Source organism: Salvelinus sp. IW2-2015, linkage group LG1 (assembly GCF_002910315.2).
Source record: "Salvelinus sp. IW2-2015 linkage group LG1, ASM291031v2, whole genome shotgun sequence".
NCBI classification, from domain to species: domain Eukaryota; kingdom Metazoa; phylum Chordata; class Actinopteri; order Salmoniformes; family Salmonidae; genus Salvelinus; species Salvelinus sp. IW2-2015.
Window position 1 is genome coordinate 10089081 of NC_036838.1, and position 20528 is coordinate 10109608.

The window sequence follows — 20528 nt, forward strand, 5'->3', positions numbered from 1 at the left end:
TCAAAAGGAGATTCCAGGTTTTAGTTTCCAAAATATTATTTTGTCCAGTTTTCTGTGTATTCTGAGAATGTACACCTGACAGTTATGGGAACGTTGTGTATTAAGGTTATTTATTTGGACATCAAAAAACTATTGAACCCGAAGGTGCAATTAGGGGGAATGTTAGCTAAAACATTTCTCAATAATTAAAAACAAAATCTGCCATACCAGATGTTCACAGAACATGTTTAGGTTTAAGATAAAATATTGGCGTTAACGGAACATTCGATTTTGGTTTGACCTAACACATCATTAGCATTCTCTAAATGTTACTTTTCAAATTTGACTAACAATCGTGTCTGTGTGTGTGTGTGTGTGTGTGTGTGTGTGTGCGTGTGCGTGCTTGCATGTGTTTGTTGATTTGCGCGTGTGTGTGCCTGGCCGTATAGTGGAGGAGATAGAGCAGATGAACGGGCTGTTTCAGAGTAAGCAGCGCGAGCTCCTGGTGGCCGTCTCCAGAGTGGAGGAGCTGAGCAGGCAGCTGGAGACCCTGAAAAGCGTCAAGATGGAGTCCTCTCGTGACGGCCCGAGCTCCGCCGGCGAGCTGGAGCGTCTTTACAAGGAGCTGCAGGTAAGAAAAGATCAGATTTGTCTGCTTCCACAGAAGTTTAATTTTGCAGCATTTACAGGTAGACTCTGCAAAATAACATCAAGAACGAAGCGGGACAACAAACATACACTATATGACCAAAAGTATGTGGACACCTGCATGTCGAACATCTCATTCCAAAATCATGGTCATTAATATGGAGTTGGTCCCCCCCTTTGCTGCTATAACAGCCTCCACTCTTCTGTGAAGGCTTTCCACTAGATGTTGGAAGATTGCTGTGGGGACTTGCTTCCATTCAGCCACGAGTTCAGGCACTGATTCAACATTAGTGAGGTCAGGCACTGATGTTGGGCGATTAGGCCTGGCTCGCAGTCGACATTCCAATTCCCAAAGGTGTTCGATGGAGTTGAGGTCAGGGCTCTGTGCAGGCCAGTTAAGTTCTTCCACACCAATCTCGACAAACCATTTCTGTATGGTCCTTGCATTGTTCATGGGGGATTTGTCATGCTGAAACAGGAAAGGGCCTTCCCCAAACTGTTGCCACAAAGTTGGAAGCACAGAATCGTCTAGAATGTCATTGTATGCTGTAGCGTTAAGATTTCCCTTCACTGGAACTAAGGGGCCTAGCCCAAACCATGAAAAAGAGCCCCAGACCATTATTCCTCCTCCACCAAACTTTACAGTTGGCACTATGCATTGGGGCAGGTAGCGTTCTCCTGGCATCTGCCAAACCCAGATTCGTTGATCGGACTGCCAGATGGTGAAGCGTGATTCATCACTCCAGAGAATGCGTTTCCACTGCTCCAGATACCAATGGCAGCGAGCTTTATACTACTCCAGCCGACGCTTGGCATTGCGCATGGTGATCTTAAGCTTGTGTGCGACTGCTTGACCATGGAAACCTATTTCTTGAAGCTCTCAACGAGCAGTTCTTGTGCTGACGTTGCTTCCAGAGGAAGTTTGGAACTTGGTAGTGAGTGTTGCAACCAAGGACGGTTGATTTTTACGCACTACGCGCTTCAGCACTCGGTGGTCCCGTTCTGTGAGCTTGTGTGGCCTACCACTTCGAAGCTGAGCCGTTGTTGCTCCTAGACGTTTCCACTTTGCAGTAACAGCACCTTACAGTTGACCAGGGCAGCTCTAGCAGTGCAGAAATTTGACAAAATCACTTTTTGGAAAGGTGGCATCCTATTGCGATGCCACGTTGAAAGTCACTGAGCTCTTCAGTAAGGCTATTCTACTGCCAATGTTTGTCTATGGAGATTGCATGGCTGTGTGCTCGGTTTTATACACCTGTCAGCAACGGGTGTGGCTGAAATAGCCGGATCCACTAATTTGAACGGGTGTCCACATACTTATGTATATATAGTGTATATCCCAGAATAAAACTGCTGTGTCTGACGTTTTCTTAGAGCTTTTCTTAGAACTCAGTAGAGCTTGGTTTGCCTCGGCTTAGTTCGGCTCAGTAGTGGGAAAAGCTCTATACACACACGAAGCTGACTCTAGCTCTTTCTCACTTCTCCTCCCGATTTTAAGCTGAGGAATAAGCTGAACCAGGACCAGAATGCCAAGCTGCAACAGCAGCGTGAGAGCCTGAGCAAGCGCAACCTGGAGGTGGCCACCATGGACAAGCGAGTGGCCGAACTCCGTGAACGCCTGTGGAAGAAGAAGGCAGCGCTGCAGCAGAAGGAGAACCTGCCTGTGAGTCAAGACGAGGTTCAAAGTTAAAAAGCTTTATTGTTCCCTTAAGGCAGTGTTCATCAGACCCCATCAGCCCCACATTTATTGGAACTAAGCTGAGGAGTGGGGCCAGGGAAATCTATCACCAATTCCTAGACAGAACAGTCCATGAGATCAATGTGATGTGTGCAGGAGTAATCTTTTACTCCTGTGTCCCTACATCAGGGATTGGCAACTTTGATGGGGGTGGGGGCCACAGAAAATCTGAATTTATCACGAGGGTCCACAGTGGCTGAAGTGTCTGAGTACCCAAATCCATACTTTTGGGGGCACTTGTGACATTTTGTTGCCCCCCCCCCCACCATGCAAGTAAAAAGTTTTAGCAGCCCCCTTGACAGCAGAGAGAAAAAAAAAATTACCTCTCAACAGTAAGTTGAGACCCTGACTGAGTTCCTAAAAACTTGGTTTTGTTATTATTATTATTATTAATATTTTTTTAATGGAAAATGATCCGCGGGCCTACAAAACCGCGGGCCACCCATCCCTGGCCTACATAGCGTGACATTACATATTATAAGACTCATAATAAGATATTATTAAGGCTCATACTAATATAGCATCATACCTGATAACTTTAGATAAAGTGTTACCCAAACATTCTCCAGGTCCCCACAAAGAGCCAGGCCCTGCAGCCATGTGGCCCCTCCAGGGTGGCGGCCGTGGGCCCTTACATCCTGTCCTCCACCGCGGCCCCAGGGCTTCCGGTGCCCAGCCGACAGGAGCTCCTGATCAAGCCTGCCTACCCCGACGGCACCACCACCTTACCAATGCCAGACTCCTCCATGAAGGCCCCTCCTAGACCGCTTAAACCCTACTCAGGTAAAAATGTTGTTTCGTTATGGATGATTTTACTTTGTGTGTGTGTGTTCAATTGCGATTGTGTGTGTGTGTGTGTGCGCACACTTGTGTTTGTGCAAGTGAATGCGTTGGCCGTGTGTTACTGTGGATGTGTGTAACTGTGCAGTAGTAGATTGTGTACATCTATTTGCCTTTTGCAATTCATGTGCTCTTTCCATGTGTTAACACTTCTCCACGCTCTGACAGGTTTCCAGTCATCCAAGATGTCCAAGCTGTCCGACTGGTCCAGCTCCAGTGCGGAGTCCAGCGGCAGTCATCATGGCATGTCCTCTACTCTGCCTCGCATGTCCAGCCTCTCCTCACAGGGCTCAGGTATCTTCTTTCGACTTGGCTAGGAACCAGGGTTGGGGTCAGTTCCACTGCATGAATCCTAATAGAAAAGAATGGGCAATTTTGAATTAAAGAAGGGAATTCTTCCTTAGGCCATATTATTTCGAAATGAATGTCAGGTCACCCCCTGAGATATAGCATAGTGTTTTATTAAACTGATGCTGGGAATATATTCAAAATAAAGACTGGCTCCAGGTTACACTGATTTTGATGTGTTTATGATTCGGACCATCTTGGTAATGTTCGGTTAACGTTCTTATGTGGATGTCATATGGTTTGGATAATGTTCTAATATGACATGGATGTTATATGGTTTTGATCATGTAAATGTCATATGGTTCAGATAATGTTCTGATGTGGTTTCCTCTGTGGTTGCAGGAGATGCTGAGACCCTCAAGGACCAAAAGGGGCGTCACATTTCTATGTTTGACACCCCGCCTCCCGTCGCCTCACGGAACTATCAGAGCAGCGAGGACCTCTTGAGGGATGCCCAGGTACTGCACTGATTTTCAGAAGCATTTTAGGAACCTTTCATTTTTTTTTTATATATAACTAGGCAAGTCAGTTAAGAACAAATTCTTATTTACAATGATGGCCTACCCCGGCCAAACCCCAGACAACGTTGGGTCAGTTGTGCGCCACCCTATTGGACTCCCAATCACGGCCGGATGTGATACAGCCTGGATACAGCCTGGAACCAGGGACTGTAGTGATGCCTCTTGCACTGAGATGCAGTGCCTTAGACCGCTGCGCCACTCGGGAGCCCATACAGTATCCACAGAGGCTCGAGGGTCATGCAGTATACTTAAAGTATGCTCCCTTGCTATGTTTCTCCCTACCGAACTTCCTTTCTTGCTAGAAATGATCACAGACCCACAGAGAATGTGGACAGAGAGATATAGATTATTCCACTCTCCATTGTTTAGCTTTTTCCAAAAATAACTGATTAGTCAATGAAGCAGCTTCAATGTATTTTTGATATACAGGGTTGCATTGTTTTTTAGTTGGAGATTTGATTCCTTTATGGCCCACATATTTAATACTGGATATGTGTGTGAACTGTCAGTTGCATTGGATAAAACCAGCTGTTAACTGACATTTTGTTGCAGTGATATTACTATGCATTTCATTTTCATCATACTATGTATGTTACGGTCTTGACTCAATAGGCTGGTGGTAAGGCTCTCGGCAAGGTGCCACCTCCTATCCCTACCAAGCCCCCGACCTTCGGCAAACCGCCCTACAGCACGGGCACCTTCCCGGGCAAGGCAAAACCGTCCGCCTCCCTCCATRTGTGTGCACCTRRGCCCATKCCCATCCACAGCCACACCCTGCCTCTGCCCCCCAAGCAGGAGGCTCCTCCYGCGGCRACGGTGCGCCCCTTCACCCCSGATCCTCCAGAGTCCACAGRGGCAGTGCCTGTRCTCCAGAAGCCACAGACGGTGGCGGCCTCCTCCATCTACTCCATGTACACCCAACAGCCCAGGACAGGCGGGGGCACTCTGACACGCACGCAGCCCAGAGGTGAGAGAAGGCGCCATGGGCTACTGTAGTGTCTTGGCTACTCCTGTGACTCCTGGATCTTTACTCTGTTACTAAACTGAGTAATTTGTTAAAATCATTCTGCATTTTCTATTGTTTTGCAATATACCTGCCTTAAATGTCCCTACTTACAGCCTTAGACTCTTTTAAAAGATGTAATGGGGATTGTGTTAGCGTGCTAGATTGTTTTATTGCTATGAAGCAGCTTGCTTGATCCCATTCACACGCATTGACCATTCACTCCTTCTCTGATAGTGTATGGAAAGCCAGTCATCCCAGGCAGTGGGGGGCAGCAGTCGCTCCTTCAGGACTCCATCTATTCGGGGGCCGGCGATTTCGAAGTGGACCAGGGGGGTCCCGGTCTGGCGCCTCCGGCCCCCGAGAACCAGGGGAGCCAGGAGACAGAGCGGGCCCCTCGTCCCCTCAGCCCCACCAAGCTCCTCCCCTTCATCTCGCACCCCCACCGGCACCCTAGCGACGCCGACCTGGAGGCCCTGCGCCGCCGGCTGCACCATGCCCCGCGGCCCCTCAAGAAGCGCAGCTCCATTACAGAGCCTGAGGGCCCCGCGGGGCCCAACATCCAGAAGCTGCTCTACCAGAAGACCACACTGGCCGCCATGGAGACTGTTGTGGCGTCTCCCTACGAGGGTGAAGGTGGAGGAACATGGAAGGAGGGCACCAGTGCCGTTGGAGCCCCAGACCGCACTGGTACGTCCCAAGTTTTTGCCGCCGCAGCGTCCCTCGCTGGGACAGAGGAAGACGCACAAGTGCCTCAGCCTTCCCGCTCGCCCATCCCAGAGCCCTCTTCCTCCTCCAGCCACACACTGCCTCAGTCGCTGGAGGAAGAAGAGCCAGAGCCCTACCCCCCGCCCCCCCATCACACAGAAGCATACCTGGAGGAGTACCCGCCCTACCCGCCCCCTCCATACCCCAGCTCGGGGGAGCAGGACCTGGGGGAGGACACCCTCAGCATGCAGGCTCCGGAGGTCACGGGACAAGTCACTCTGCCACCGGTATGTAGCCACACCCACACTTTATGTCCAAATACCCCATACTAGCATACTACATAGTATGAATTCATGTTTTAGCCAAACATACTAAACTGGTGTGCTGGTGTGGATATTGGGGTACGTGGATGGTGAGATATTTGGTATTGGGAAACCATTTCGATTGATGTATTGTTTGTGTGACATATATAATATACAATTGAAGTCGGAAGTTTAAATACACTCAACCACTCCACAGATTTCTTGTTAACAAACTATAGTTTTGGCAAGTTGGTTAGGACATCTACTTTGTGCATGACACAAGTAATTTGTCCAACAATTGTTTACAGACAGATTATTTCACTTATAATTCACTGTATCACAATTCCAGTGGGTCAGAAGTTTACATTCACTAAGTTGACTGTGCCTTTAAACAGCTTGGAAAATTCCAGAAAATGATGTCATGGCTTTAGAAGCTTCTGATTGGCTAATTGACATCATTTGAGTCAATTGGAGGTGAACCTGTGGATATATTTCAAGGCTTACCTTCAAACTCAGTGCGTGCCTCTTTGCTTAACATCAGGAAAAAAATTGTAGACCTCCACAAGTCTGGTTCATCCTTGGGAGCAATTTCCAAACGCCTGAAGGTACCACATTCATCAGTACAAACAATAGTATGCAAGTATAAACACCATGGGACAATGCAGCCATCATATCGCTCAGGAAGGAGGTTCTGGGCTCTGTCTCCTAGAGATGAACGTCGTACTTAGGTGTGAAAAGTGCAAATCTATCCCAGAACAACAGCAAAGGACCTTGTGAAAATGCTGGATGAAACAGGTACAAAGGTATCTATATCCACAGTAAAACGAGTCCTATCTCGACATAACCTGAACGGCCGCTCAGCAAGGAAGAAGCCACTGCTCCAAAAACACCATAAAAAAAGCCAGACTACGGTTTGCAACTGCACATGGCGACAAAGATTGTACTTTTTGGAGAAATGTCCTCTGGTCTGATGAAACAAAAATAGAACTGTTTGGCCATAATGACCATTGTTATGTTTGGAGGAAAAAGGGGATGCTTGCAAGCCAAAGAACACCATCCCAAAAAGGCGGTGGCAACATGTTGTGGGGGTGCTTTGCTGCAGGAGGGACTGGTGCACTTCACAAAATATATGGCATCATGAGGGAGGAAAATGATGTGGATATATTGAAGCAACATCTCAAGACATCAGTCAGGAAGTTAAAGCTTGATCGCAAATGGGTCTTCCAAATGGACAATGACCCCAAGCATACTTCCAAAGTTGTGACAAAATGGCTTAAGGACAACAAAGTCAAGGTATTGGAGTGGTCATCACAAAGCCCTGATCTCAATCCCATAGAAAATTTGTGGGCAGAACTGAAAAAGTGTGTGTGAGCAAGGAGGCCTACAAACCTGACTAAGTTACACCAGCTCTGTCAGGAGGAATGGGCCAAAATTCACCCAACTTATTTTGGGAAGCTTGTAGAAGGCTACCCAAAACAATTGACCCAAGTTAAACAATCAAAAGGCAATGCTACCAAATACTAATTGAGTGTATGTAAACTTCTGACCCACTGGGAATGTGATGAAAGAAATAAAAGCTGAAATAAATCATTCTCTCTACTATTATTCTGACATTTCACATTCCTCAAATAAAGTGGTGATCGTAACTGACCTAAGACAGGGAATTTTTACTAGGATTAAATGTCAGGAATTGTGGAAAGCTGAGTTTAATTGGTTTTGGCTAAGGTGTATGTAAACTTCTGACTTCAACTGTATACGCCCACCTGAGGATCTGTCTTTTTCAGCCATCTGTGTTTGAAGGGTGTAAAATCCACTTGTCACTAGGGCTGTTGCGGTGACCATATTGCCTCCACACCGGCAGTCATGAGTCATGACGGCAGTAAAATTCCATGTGACCGTTGAGTCATTGTAATCTCCTCTTATGCACTCTGGACATGCTTTGGTAGCACCCAACTCACTAACGACCATCAGGTCCTAATGGCCTGGTACTCAGCGCTCTGTTGTTCCTCTAACCACTCTGACATCAATGGAAAATCACATCAAAACAGTATCATGCTTTTAAAACTCACCTCACCCTGATCAATTTGAAGAAGTTCAACAACAGGTCAAATTTACTGGAAAACATGGTCATTCTGGATATCATTTCAAAGCCTAACACAACAAAATTGACAGCGCTTTCTGAGGTGATGATTATTTCAAAACCCCCGTACGCATATGAGAGCTTATGTACAGTTGAAGTCGGAAGTATAATACAGTGAATTATAAGTGAAATAATCTGTCTGTAAACAATTGTTGAAAAAATTACTGGTCATGCACAAAGTAAATGTCCTAACCGACTTGCCAAAACTATAGTTTGTTAACAAGAAATTTGTAGAGTGGTTGAAAAACGAGTTTTAATGACTCCAATCTAAGTGTATTTAAACTTCCGACTTCGACTGTAGACTCATAACCTTTATATGAACCCAAGCCCCCCCCCCCCCAAAAAAATGAATTTAAATAATGGTTGTTTCATTCTGTAATACATAGCCTATCGCATATTACACATGGCACAAAAACCTTTAAAAGGAAATGATTTAAGCTGTCTTTGGTATATAATTGGTCTAGCTAGCCTATACTACAAAATTAAACATATTCAAGTAATCCCCTTTGAGTGTGGACTGTATTATTATGCATACTGGAAGGACTGGTTACCTTTATTCCAAACTCCAAACGTTCTATCCATGAGTCTGGGAGAGAACGTATCGGCCTAGACGATGCTATTGGTTCATAGATTGAGCTGTGCAGCTTACAGAGTTAACCTTCTCTTTATAGAGAATTTGTATTTGATTTTGAATAGCCTAGTAATAGTGCTTTTATTTTTAATAGGACATAATTAAAAGGCTGACACATTAACTTTAGCTACAGAATATCTCACCACTGTGCGTTTCCATCTCCCCTCATTCCTTTCTCGAGCGTGCAGAGAGGGGCTGTCAACAGAAATGTGTTTAGTGTGAAAACATGTTACTATCTATGTTCCTGAACATGCTTCCCAAATGAAGGCACAGGGTTGGAGAGCTCATGGCATACAGAGTTTGGGTGGAATATTACCTGTTGCGCAGCGAGAGGCTGCATACTCCTCAAATAGTGGTTGATGTGTGGACTGAAATAAGTGTTATGAGCCCAGACTTTTCTATATGCAGTCCCGTGTGAAAGCAGAGTTTTGATGGTTGCCACTAAAAATAGGAGGTTCCCAGCTGCTACTATATCTATTTTCAGCTGCTCATATTAAGCACATACTCCACCATAAATCCAGAGTAGCCTACCCGCCCGCCATAGCAGGAAAGCGGCCTACATTCACTATTAGAGTGCAAATGTTTTTTCCCCTGCCCCTGTACCTGGCAATTTGGGGCCATTCTAAATCTAAACTCATTTTACATACAGTACCAGTCAAAAGTTTTGACACCTACTCACCTATTCATTCCAGGGTTTCTCTTTATTTTTACTATTTTCTACATTGTAGAATAATAGTGAAGACATCAAAACGATGAAATCATGCAGTAACCAAAAAAGTGTTAATCAATTTGAAATTTTCCTCATTGACTGACCTTCATGAACTTTCAAAGTTCTTGAAATTTAAAGTAATGATTTCTCTTTGCTTATTTGAGCTGTTCTTGCATAAATATGGACTTGGTTTTTCATCAAATAGGGCTATCTTCTGTATACCACCCTTACATGTCACAACACAACTGATTGACTCTGTTAGTGTTCGTAGAGTTTCTTAATTAGAACCTATGAAAGCATAACCAAGTTTAATTCTTCCAAGATGATCAATACAGCTGCATTAGACAAAACATGTTTCCACCAACACAAGTGTGTGTATGTATGTATGTATATATATATACAGTGGGGAGAACAAGTATTTGATACACTGCCGATTTTGCAAGTTTTCCTACTTACAAAGCATGTAGAGGTCTGTAATTTTTATCATAGGTACACTTCAACTGTGAGAGACGGAATCTAAAACAAAAATCCAGAAAATCAACAGTGTATGATTTTTGAATGTCAATATAATTTGCATTTATTTATTGCCAATTTGACATAAGTATTTGATCACCTACCAACCAGTAAGAATTCCGGCTCTCACAGACCCGTTAGTTTTTCTTTAAGAAGCCCTCCTGTTCTTCACTCATTACCTGTATTAACTGCACCTGTTTGAACTCGTTACCTGATAAAAGACACCTGTCCACACACTCAATCAAACAGACTCCAACCTCTCCATCAATGGCAAGACCAGAGAGCTGTGTAAGGGACATCAGGATACAATTGTAAGACCTGCACAAGCTGGGATGGCTACAGGACAATAGGCAAGCCACTTGGTGAGAAGGCAACAAGCTGTTGGCGCAATATTAGAAAATGGAAGAAGTTCAAGATGACGGTCAATCACCTCGGTTGGGGCTCATGCACAGATCTCACCTCGTGGGGCATCAATGGCATGAGGAAGGTGAGGGATCAGCCCAGAACTACACGGCAGGACCTGGTCAATGACCTGAAGAGAGCTGGACCACAGTCTCAAAGAAAACCATTAGTAAACACACTACGCCCGTCATGATTAAAATCCTGCAGCGCACGCAAGATCCCCCTGCTCAAGCCAGCGCATGTCCAGGCCCGTCTGAAGTTTGCCAATGACCATCGGATGATCCAGAGGAGGAATGGGAGAAGTCATGTGGTCTGATGAGACAAAAATAGAGCTTTTGGTCTAAACTCCACTCGCCGTGTTGGAGGAAGAAGAAGGATGAGTACAACCCAAGAACACCATCCCAACCGTGAAGCATGGAGGTGGAAACATCATTCTGTGGATGCTTTTCTGCAAAGGGGACAGGACGACTGCACCGTATTGAGGGAGGATGGATGGGGCCATGTATCGCGAGATCTTGGCCAACAACCTCCTTCCCTCAGTAAGAGCATTGAAGATGGGTCGTGGCTGGTTCTCCGCACTGACAACGACCCGAAACACACACGCAGGGCACTAAGGAGTGGGCTCCGTAAGAAGCATCTCAAGGTCCTGGAGTGGCCTAGCCAGTCTCCAGACCTGAACCCAATAGAAAATCTTTGGAGGGAGCTGAAAGTCCGTATTGCCCAGCGACAGCCCCGAAACCTGAAGGATCTGGAGAAGGTCTGTATGGAGGAGTGGGCCAAAATCCCTGCTGCAGTGGTGCAAACCTGGTCAAGAACTACAGGAAACGTATGATCCTTGTAATTGCACACAAAGGTTTCTGTACCAAAATTATTAAGTTCTGCTTTTCTGATGTATCAAATACTTATGTCATGCAATAAAATGCAAATTATTTACTTAAAAATCATACAATGTGATTTTCTGGATTTTTGGATTTTTTAGATTCCGTCTCTCACAGTTGAAGTGTACCTATGATAAAAATTACAGACCTCTACATGCTTTGTAAGTAGGAAAACCTGCAAAATCGGCAGTGTATCAAATACTTGTTCTCCCCACTGTATATATATATATATTACTCCAATTTAGATGCACTCCTCCTTCTCTCCAACCCTTACATCTGTTATGGTTCGACAGGAAGACAAAGTGATGGGGTAATAAACCGCTCCTCCTCCCTTAAGGTGACCTGACTTCAATCCCCTTGATGCCTAATCCAAAGCTCTCCAACAGTATCACCTATAGCACTCCCGTGACTGCCTCCCCTCTACCCAGCACATTCCAAAGCCATCTGGGTCCTACAGATAACCATTAACTTCTGATGTAAAAACCAGTCTCTATCACTCCTCAGATACTATAGTATTACTCCTGATGTATCATGTCTCTAGTATAACAATGTTCCAAGTTTAACCCAGAATCTAACCGCTCATACGCATTAAGGAAGAAAGAGATAGATACCACAAATTAACTTTTAATAAGGCACACCTGTTAATTGAAATGCATTCCAGGTGACTACCTCATGAAGCTGGTTGAGAGAATGAGTGCAAAGCTGTCATCAAGGCAAAGGGTGACTACTTTGAAGAATCTCAAACACTTTTTTGGTTACTACATGATTCCATATGTGTTATTTCATAGTTTTGATGTCTTCACTATTATTCTACAATGTAGAAAATAGTAAACATAAAGAAAAGCCCTGGAATGAGTATGTGTGTCTAAACTTTTGTGACTGGTACTGTATTAGTAAAGACGAGATTAAATTGAGAATAGTCTGGTGGGTGAAAATATGATCACTTGATGACAGAACAGCATGTGCAGTCTGAGGCAAGGAACAGAGTGCAAGCATTATTTGCAACTTTTCAAATCATCAATAGCCTATCATGCAGCCCATCTATGTTTTGGTTGCTAAGACATTCTAAGGTTTGTATCATTCACAACTAAAGTGACCAAATAACTCTAAATCTAGTGCATAGGACCTGTTTCAAATTCACTTCTACGCTCAACATAGCCACTTCATATGCGCGGAATACGAAAAATATCATTTCTATTTGATTTATTTTGTTAAGTTACAGCCTTATTCTAAAATGGATTTCTCTTTTTTTTTTCAATCTACACGTAGTACCCCATAATGACAATGCAAAAACAGTTTTTTTAGACATTTCTGCTAAAAAAATAAATAATAATAATTTAAAAAAAATATTCCACAGAATGTGGAAAAAGTCAAGGGGTCTGAATACTTTCCGAAGGCACTAAGTTAAATTATATTCTTCTTACTATAAAATCATGTAATACTGTGTAAAATAATAGCACGGGAATTATAAGCATATCTTGTTTTCTAAATGACAGCCTATGGCGCATAGCCAGATAACATACATAGACCAACTCATTCTGTTCTTCTGAAATACATTTTCTTCATAATCATAATGTTTCTTTAAGGCCTACCTAAAATAAATAATGGATTTATTGTGATGGTGTGTATTAAATGGATTTATTAGACTTTTAAAAATGTAGACGTTCCAAAGGCGCGCATCAGCGGCTTGTATGCTTGGAGACCTGGAGATACTAAACTTGTTTGTTAATTAACTATCAATTACCGTGAGACCTGCAGACTTTTGCATGACAATAACTGGCTCACAACATTTCGTGACCGCCACAGCCCTACTTGTCACTTAAATCTCATTGGATTGATTGATTTCATTTTACTCCTGCAACTCCTTCATACTCTTGCTTGTGCCTGTAGTTTTTTCTTGTTAACATTACGACCGTGGAAATGTTTGTAATGACCTGTCAAACACACCCCGGTAATGGCTGAAATGGGCTCAATGGAATACATTGGCTTTCTGTTGACTCTATAAGAACACTAAAGCTTAGTCTGGGATTTAACACACCGTCTCAACACTTACATCACAATAAAGAGAAGAAATATAACTTTATTTTGAAGGGTGTTAATTTTTTGTGGAATTAAAGTAATCATTTAATGCAGTTGGGGGGTAAAAAATAAAGTTAAAAGGAAAGCAAATAAGATGCACTGAAATGAAAGCAACTTCCGAAAATGAACATTTGGATTCTTGTGATTATGTTCGATCTCGCAAGCAATGGAAAGAATGTTTAGATGGGTGCATTCTAAAGCCAAGCGTGTTGATTTTTTTTATACGAGGGTATCCTGCTATTGACACACTTGTTGAACTATGCAAGAGTGCGTGACAACCGTAATTAATGAAGCAGTCTTTACAGTGCAGGTAGGCTAGACTGAGCAAGTGTTTGGTGGTTTCAGCCCTGTTCCACCCCTTTATGTTAATGTTACATATTTGCAAGTACACCCAGTGTATTTATGCAAATGATGCACATCATATAATTTTTTAACATATCCCCCCAAAAATACCTGATACAATAACAATGTATATTGGACAAATTGAATAACTGAACTGCATTCATTATTTGTCCAAGCCAGTAAAATGATTTATGTGCTTTAATTCAGTCAATATCTGATGGATAATACAAATTCAACAAAGTTTAGAGGATCTTCATCCATTGTCCAACTGTTACATTTATTAGAATTCATTTTAAAACCTTTTAGCAATTTCGATGACCATAGCTAACAGATGTCACTGCATTATATTGTAATTGTGAAACACCTACAGCCCTCACTCCTCTCCTCCTACTCCCCTCCTGCAGGGCAAGAGGACCAACCTGCGGAAGGTCGACTCGGAGCGCATCGACCACGGCATGCGGGTCAAGTTCAACCCCCTGGCCCTGCTGCTGGACTCATCTCTGGAGGGCGAGTATGATCTGGTGCAGAGGGTCATCTATGACGTGAGTAGTCCCACTCCTTTTAATTGAAGAGATAGTGTTGGGAAGATAAGTAGGGTGGGGAGTCAAAGGGCTGTTGGCCGGATTCGAACTCAGTGATGTGAGGTTTACATCATTAGCCCTGCTAATTTCAATGTCAATACCACAGACTGGATAACCTCAGACGACTCTTCCAAGCAGACGTCCCATAAGCAAAGGCTTTGCAATGCCGCTGCAAGTAATACTTAAGTAGCACTCTTAAGCAACTACAAACGCTGGTCTACGTCCGTCAAAACGCTTAGCTTAGAAGTTGCCCTTAAGCGCAGTTATAGGACCTGCTAAAACCTACCCAAATCCTAACCTCAACCATGTTGCACTTAGGGCACAGATCAAAGATCAGGTAAACCCTCCCCAAATCCTAACCTCAACCATGTTGCACTTAGGCACAGATTTAAGATCAGCTAATCCCTCCCCAAATCGTAACATCAACCGTAAGGGGTAAAGACGGATAACTGACCTTGTCTAGGAAATGTCTTGAAGCCTATTAACTTTGTGCCTTATAGGTGGATGACCCCAGCCTGCCCAATGACGAGGGCATCACAGCCCTGCACAACGCCGTCTGCGCCGGCCACACCGAGATCGTCAAGTTCCTGGTGCAGTTTGGCGTGAATGCCAACGCCGCCGACAGCGATGGCTGGTGAGCCATTGTCACTTTACAGTGGCCATTGTCACGTTACAGTTGCCGTTGTCCCTTTACAGTAACTTTACAGTGGTTGTTGTTACTTTATTGTAGCCAATGTGACTTTACAGTAGCTTTATCAAAGCTGTTGCCACCCCCAGCAACCAGTAGCACATCACATCCAATGTGTTCATGTGGCTGATGTTATCCAGTCGCCCACTATTACTAAAGAGTTATTCTCTTTTTATTTCTCCCTTCCTTCACTCCCCCACTCTCCCTCACCCATCATCTTGCTCTCCCACCTTGTTCCCTCTCTTATCTCTTTCTCCTCTGCCCTCCTCTCTACCTCCCTTCCTTTCTTCCGTCCCTACCTCACTCTACCTCTCCGTGTCTGTCTGTCTCTCTCCCAGGACTCCACTGCACTGCGCGGCCTCCTGTAACAACGTGCAGGTGTGTAAGTTCCTGGTGGAGTCCGGGGCTGCTGTGTTCGCCACCACCTACAGTGACATGCAGACAGCGGCAGACAAGTGCGAGGAGATGGAGGAGGGCTACGCACAGTGCTCCCAGTTCCTCTACGGTGAGACCGCTAGTGTACTCTGACTGGAGACAAAGCACAAACCATTATTTGCTCAAAACACTGTGTGCCTATTTTTCTTTTTCCGTTTTGCACTCGACGCCGCTTCTTTACAAAATGTAGCTACCCTCACCTACTCTAACTAACGTTCGGCCTTCCATAACATGTTTTAGCGGAAATAGAATTATAACAGCTTGTTCCTGACGAGGTGGGTGTGACTTTGTTGATGCAGGTGTACAGGAGAAGATAGGCATCATGAACCGTGGGGTGGTGTACGCCCTGTGGGACTACGAGGCCGAGGAGGACGACGAGCTGGCCTTCCAGGAAGGCGACTGCATGACGGTGCTGCGGCGCGAGGACAAGGACGAGATAGAGTGGTGGTGGGCCCGCTGTGGAGACAGAGAGGGCTACATTCCAAGGAACCTGCTAGGGGTGAGCAGGAGAGAGGGGAGGGACACTAGCCTGACCACACATATGCTCCACCCCTAGTTCCTAAGCCCTAGGCACTCCTGTAGATCTGAAATGATGGGATCGGTGTAAGAAATGTGGCAAAAATCATAGGCAGGGTGAAGAGCAGTCAATTTGGAATTCAGCAGTAGTGTCTGTCTGGGGGCTGCAGCTCCATATTGTATTCAGAGCAGTGGTTTAGTATATGAAAAGTGGACATACACATATCCATTGGTTTTGATCAGGGGCCATTTCCACAAAGCATCTAAAAGGAGGAATGCTGATCTAGGATCTGTCCATATACCGTAAAACTTCCATTAACCGCAAAGCCTCCAACAAACGCCTGTCTCTTCTAATGGCCGAGCATCGCTAAATAAATGCCAGTCTCTATTAAATGTAGGGTCAAAACAGGGTAATTACCAGTAGGTTATGCATGCACGCATTTTCTCGTACTGCTCCACTGGAATTTCACAGCATCTCTACCAAAGAGTTCAGAATTGTTTTTCAAACCCCTTGTGCTGGATGATTGATCCCAACCTGCCAAAATGCAATAATTCTGTCTGTGTTAGCCACCGAAAAAAACTGACCACCGTGTTTTTTTAGTTTAACCTTTATTTAACTAGGCAAGTCAGTTAAGAACAAATTCTTATTTAGAATGACGGCCTACATAGAGGTTGGATATTCGACAAACATTCGGCTCTATGGGGCTAGCAAGAGATATACAGTACCAGTCAAAAGTTTGGACACACCTACTCATTCAAGGGTTTTTCTTTATTTTTACTATTTCCTACATTGTAGAATAATAGTGAAGACATCAAAACTATGAAATAACACATATGGAATCATGTAGTAACCAAAAAAGTTTATTTTATATTAGAGATTCTTCAAAGTAGCCACCATTTGACTTGAATGCAGCTTTGCACAGTCTTGGCATTCTCTCAACCAGCTTCACCTGGAATGTTTTTCCAACGGTCTTGAAGGAGTTCCCAGCCCCCCATTACTCTCCTTGGTCAAATAGCCCTTACACAGCCTGGAGGTATGTTGTGTCATTGTCCTGTTGTAAAACAAATGATAGTCCCACTAAGCGCAAAACAGATGGGATGGCGTATCGCTGCAGAATGCTGTGGTAGCCATGCTGGTTAAGTGTGCCTTGAATTCTAAATAAATCACAGACAGTGTCACCATCACACTTCCTCCCTCATGCTTCACGGTGGAAACCACACATGTGGAGATCATCCGTTCACCTACTCTGCGTCTCACAAAGACACGGCGGTTGGAACAAAAAATCTCACATTTGGACTCATCAAACCAAAGGACAGTTTTCCACCGGTCTAATGTCCATTGCTTGTGTTTCTTGGCCCAAGCAAGTCTCTTCTTATTATTGTTGCCCTTTAGTAGTGGTTTCTTTGCAGCAATTCAACCATGAAGGCCTGATTCACAGTCTCCTCTGAACAGTTGATGTTGAGATGTCTGTTACTTGAACTCTGTGAAGCATTTATTTGGGCTGCAATTTCGGAGGCTGGTAACTCTAACGAACTTATCCTCTGCAGCAGAGGTACCTCTGGGTCTTCCTTTCCTGTGGCGGTCCTCATGAGAGTCAGTTTCATCATAGTGCTTGATGGGTTTTGCGACTGCACTTGAAGAAACTTTCAAAGTTCTTGAAATTTAAAGTAATGATGGACTGTCTTTTCTGTTTGCTTATTTGAGCTGTTCTTGCCATAATATGGCCTTGTCTTTTACCAAATAGGGATATCTTCTGTATACCACCACACCCTTGTCACAACACAGCTGATTGGCTCAAATGCATTAAGAAGAAAATAAATTCCTCAAATTCACTTAACAAGGCACACCTGTTAATTTAAATGCATTCCAGGTGACTAACTCATGAAGCTGGTTGAGAGAATGCCAAGAGTGTGCAAAGCTGTCATCAAGGCAAAGGGTGGCTACTTTGAAGAATCTCAAACACTTTTTTGGTTACTACATGATTCCATATGTGTTATTTCATAGTTTTGACGTCTTCACTGTTATTCTACAATGTAGAAAATTGTAAAAATAAAGAAAAACCCTGGAATGAGTAGGTGTGTTCAAACTTTTGACTGGTACTGTATATCCAACTTCCAACCTCAAACTAACTGTACCACAATCCACTTTGCTGCTTTTGTAGCCTAACATTTGCAGTGTGTTCTAAATGTAAGTGTTTTAATTAGCAAACAGGACTGTCGGTGAACTTATTAATGACAGTAGTTTTTTTATCAACTTGTAGAGCTGGAAACCTGATTTATAACAGTGTGAGCTCTGCGTTTTAAGCAAATAAACGCCTGGGCGCTTAAAGTTATCCATTATGGCAAATTAAATATCAAAAGTCCTACTCTGAGATGTTGTGAATACTGGCCCCGGTGCTAGAGGTCAAAGAATATGTTCAGTGAAAACTCGGGGCGCAACTTAAACTGAGCGGTCCTGTAGGCTATTTGGAGTGTTTATCCGATTGGGGAAAAGATATATATAATAATAATTATGTCACCCCCAATTCTAAAACCGAAGTTGTTCCCCTGGGAAAAAGTATAAAAGTGCAACTTTCAATCTATTTGGGGAAGAAATTACCCTTGAGGGTCTACTTCTCTGATTAGAAGACTGGTGAAGGCCTAACATTTCTTAAGTCACGCATGCCTTGTAAAGACCTACCAGCTCCTTGCGTAACCCCCTTGACAAAAACCTTTCTGCCATTATCTGGCAAGGATTAATAGATTTCTTTAACTAGTGGGGGAAATCCTGTCACTTAAGAAAATTATGTAATAATGCTGAATCTAAATTGAGACCATCTAAATGAGAATCTCAGCCCCCTGCTTACCATAGTTTTATGATCTTTAAAATGGTATTTTCTTCTTCTTAGCTGTATCTGAGGATCAAGCCACGGCAGAGGAGCTTGGCTTAAATTATATCGGCTCACGTTCCACCCTACTCGCTGAAAACTACTCCGACTTGAAGAAGTTGAAGACCAAGAAGTTACTTTAGAAAGGCGAATGAAGAACTTAAAAAGTCCAGCACTACATTTCACGCTTTCTGGTCTTTTGGATGTCAAAGTCAAGCATTACACTTCAATCTTTTGGTCTTTTGAACCTGTCTGTGAATGACCATATCATGCTAAATGGTTTTCAACCTATGTATGGATAATATACACATGGTCATGCTGTTTCCTTTTCACTGCAGGAATGTATACACCGTGCAACATGTCATGGAGACTTCTGAACAGTGTTTTTTGTAGACGTGTGATTTTCTGAGCAGAATCAATTTGTAAGGGTTTGTAACTGTGGCAGTTGGAAATGTAAAGCTTTTTCTATGTCATGGCATTTTCCATAATCTTACTATCAGGTTATCACAAACGATCTGGCTGTGGGTATACAGTGCCTTCCGAAAGTATTCATACCCCTTGACTTATTCCACATTTTGTGTTACAGCCTGAATTCAAAATTGATTACATTTGTTTATTTCTCACCCATCTACACACAATACCCCATAATGACAAAGTGAGAGAACTTTTTTGAAAATGAAATATAGAAATATCAAATTAACATAAGTATTCACACCACTGAGTCAATACATGAAAGAATAACCTTTTGCAGCGATTACAGCTGAGTCTTTCTGGGTAAGTCTCTAAGAGCTTTGCACACCTGGGTTGTACAATATTTGCACATTATTATTTTAAAAATTCTTCAAGTTCTGTCTAATTGGTTGATCATTTGTAGACAGCCATTATCAATTATTGCCATAGATTTTGAATCCGATTTCTGTCAACTGTAACTAGGCCACTCAGGAACATTTGATGTTGTCTTCGTAACCAACTCCAGTGTATATTTGGCCTTGTATTTTAGGTTTTTGTCATGTTAAAAGGTCAATTTGTCTCCCAGCGTCTGTTGGAAAGCAGACTCAACCAGGGTTTCCTCTAGGATTTTGCCTGTGCTTAGCTCTATTCTGTTTATTTTTTACTTCCTAGTCTTTGCCGATGAAAAGCATACCTATAACATGACGCAGCCACCACCATGCTTGAAAATATGAAGTGGTACTCAGTGATGTGTTGGATTTTCCCCAAACCTAACGATTTGTATTCAGTACATAAAGTTCATTTCTTTGCCACACAAAAAAAAATCTACTTATTTAGGCTTGCATACTTATTGACTCACGACATTTCAGCTTTTCATTTAATTTGTAATTTTTTTTTATATATTTTTTTTAAATACACTGACATTATGGGGTTTTGTGTGTGTGTGCGCTAGTGACACAAAATCTGTTTTAATCCATTTTAAATTCAAGCTGTAACACAACAATGTGGATAAAGTCAAGGGGTGTGATCACTTTCTAAAGGCACTGTAGTTCCACCTAGATTTGAAGCTCTAATGTTGTGGCTGAGTTACTTTGTTTTCCTATGAATGTCTATTTTTCAATGTTTTTGTAGAACATTTTGTGTGTAAGTACTGTATGTAGCCTGGCATGCTGTGCTAGTAATGAATGTTGAATAGCACAAGCTTCAAGGG

At 43.3% G+C, this 20528-nt stretch overlaps 1 protein-coding gene across 2 annotated transcripts in view; it reads left to right on the top strand.

Annotated features, from left to right (window-relative positions):
• The window catches only part of LOC111960799 (apoptosis-stimulating of p53 protein 2), a 49970-nt gene extending 29764 nt beyond the window's left edge, over window positions 1–20206 (top strand). The window contains exons 7-18 of one of the 2 annotated variants that reach the window (XM_023983009.3): window positions 429–610; window positions 2126–2290; window positions 2914–3148; window positions 3374–3499; window positions 3896–4011; window positions 4687–5041; window positions 5315–6072; window positions 14186–14323; window positions 14863–14996; window positions 15389–15555; window positions 15785–15984; window positions 18890–20206. In XM_023983009.3, coding sequence (XP_023838777.1) covers window positions 429–610; window positions 2126–2290; window positions 2914–3148; window positions 3374–3499; window positions 3896–4011; window positions 4687–5041; window positions 5315–6072; window positions 14186–14323; window positions 14863–14996; window positions 15389–15555; window positions 15785–15984; window positions 18890–18931 — 2618 coding nt within the window. In that variant the 3' untranslated portion in view covers window positions 18932–20206. The remainder of the gene's footprint in view (window positions 1–428; window positions 611–2125; window positions 2291–2913; window positions 3149–3373; window positions 3500–3895; window positions 4012–4686; window positions 5042–5314; window positions 6073–14185; window positions 14324–14862; window positions 14997–15388; window positions 15556–15784; window positions 15985–18889) is intronic. The other variant, XM_070443062.1, reaches the window with a different exon arrangement.
• Window positions 20207–20528: the final 322 nt, after the last annotated feature.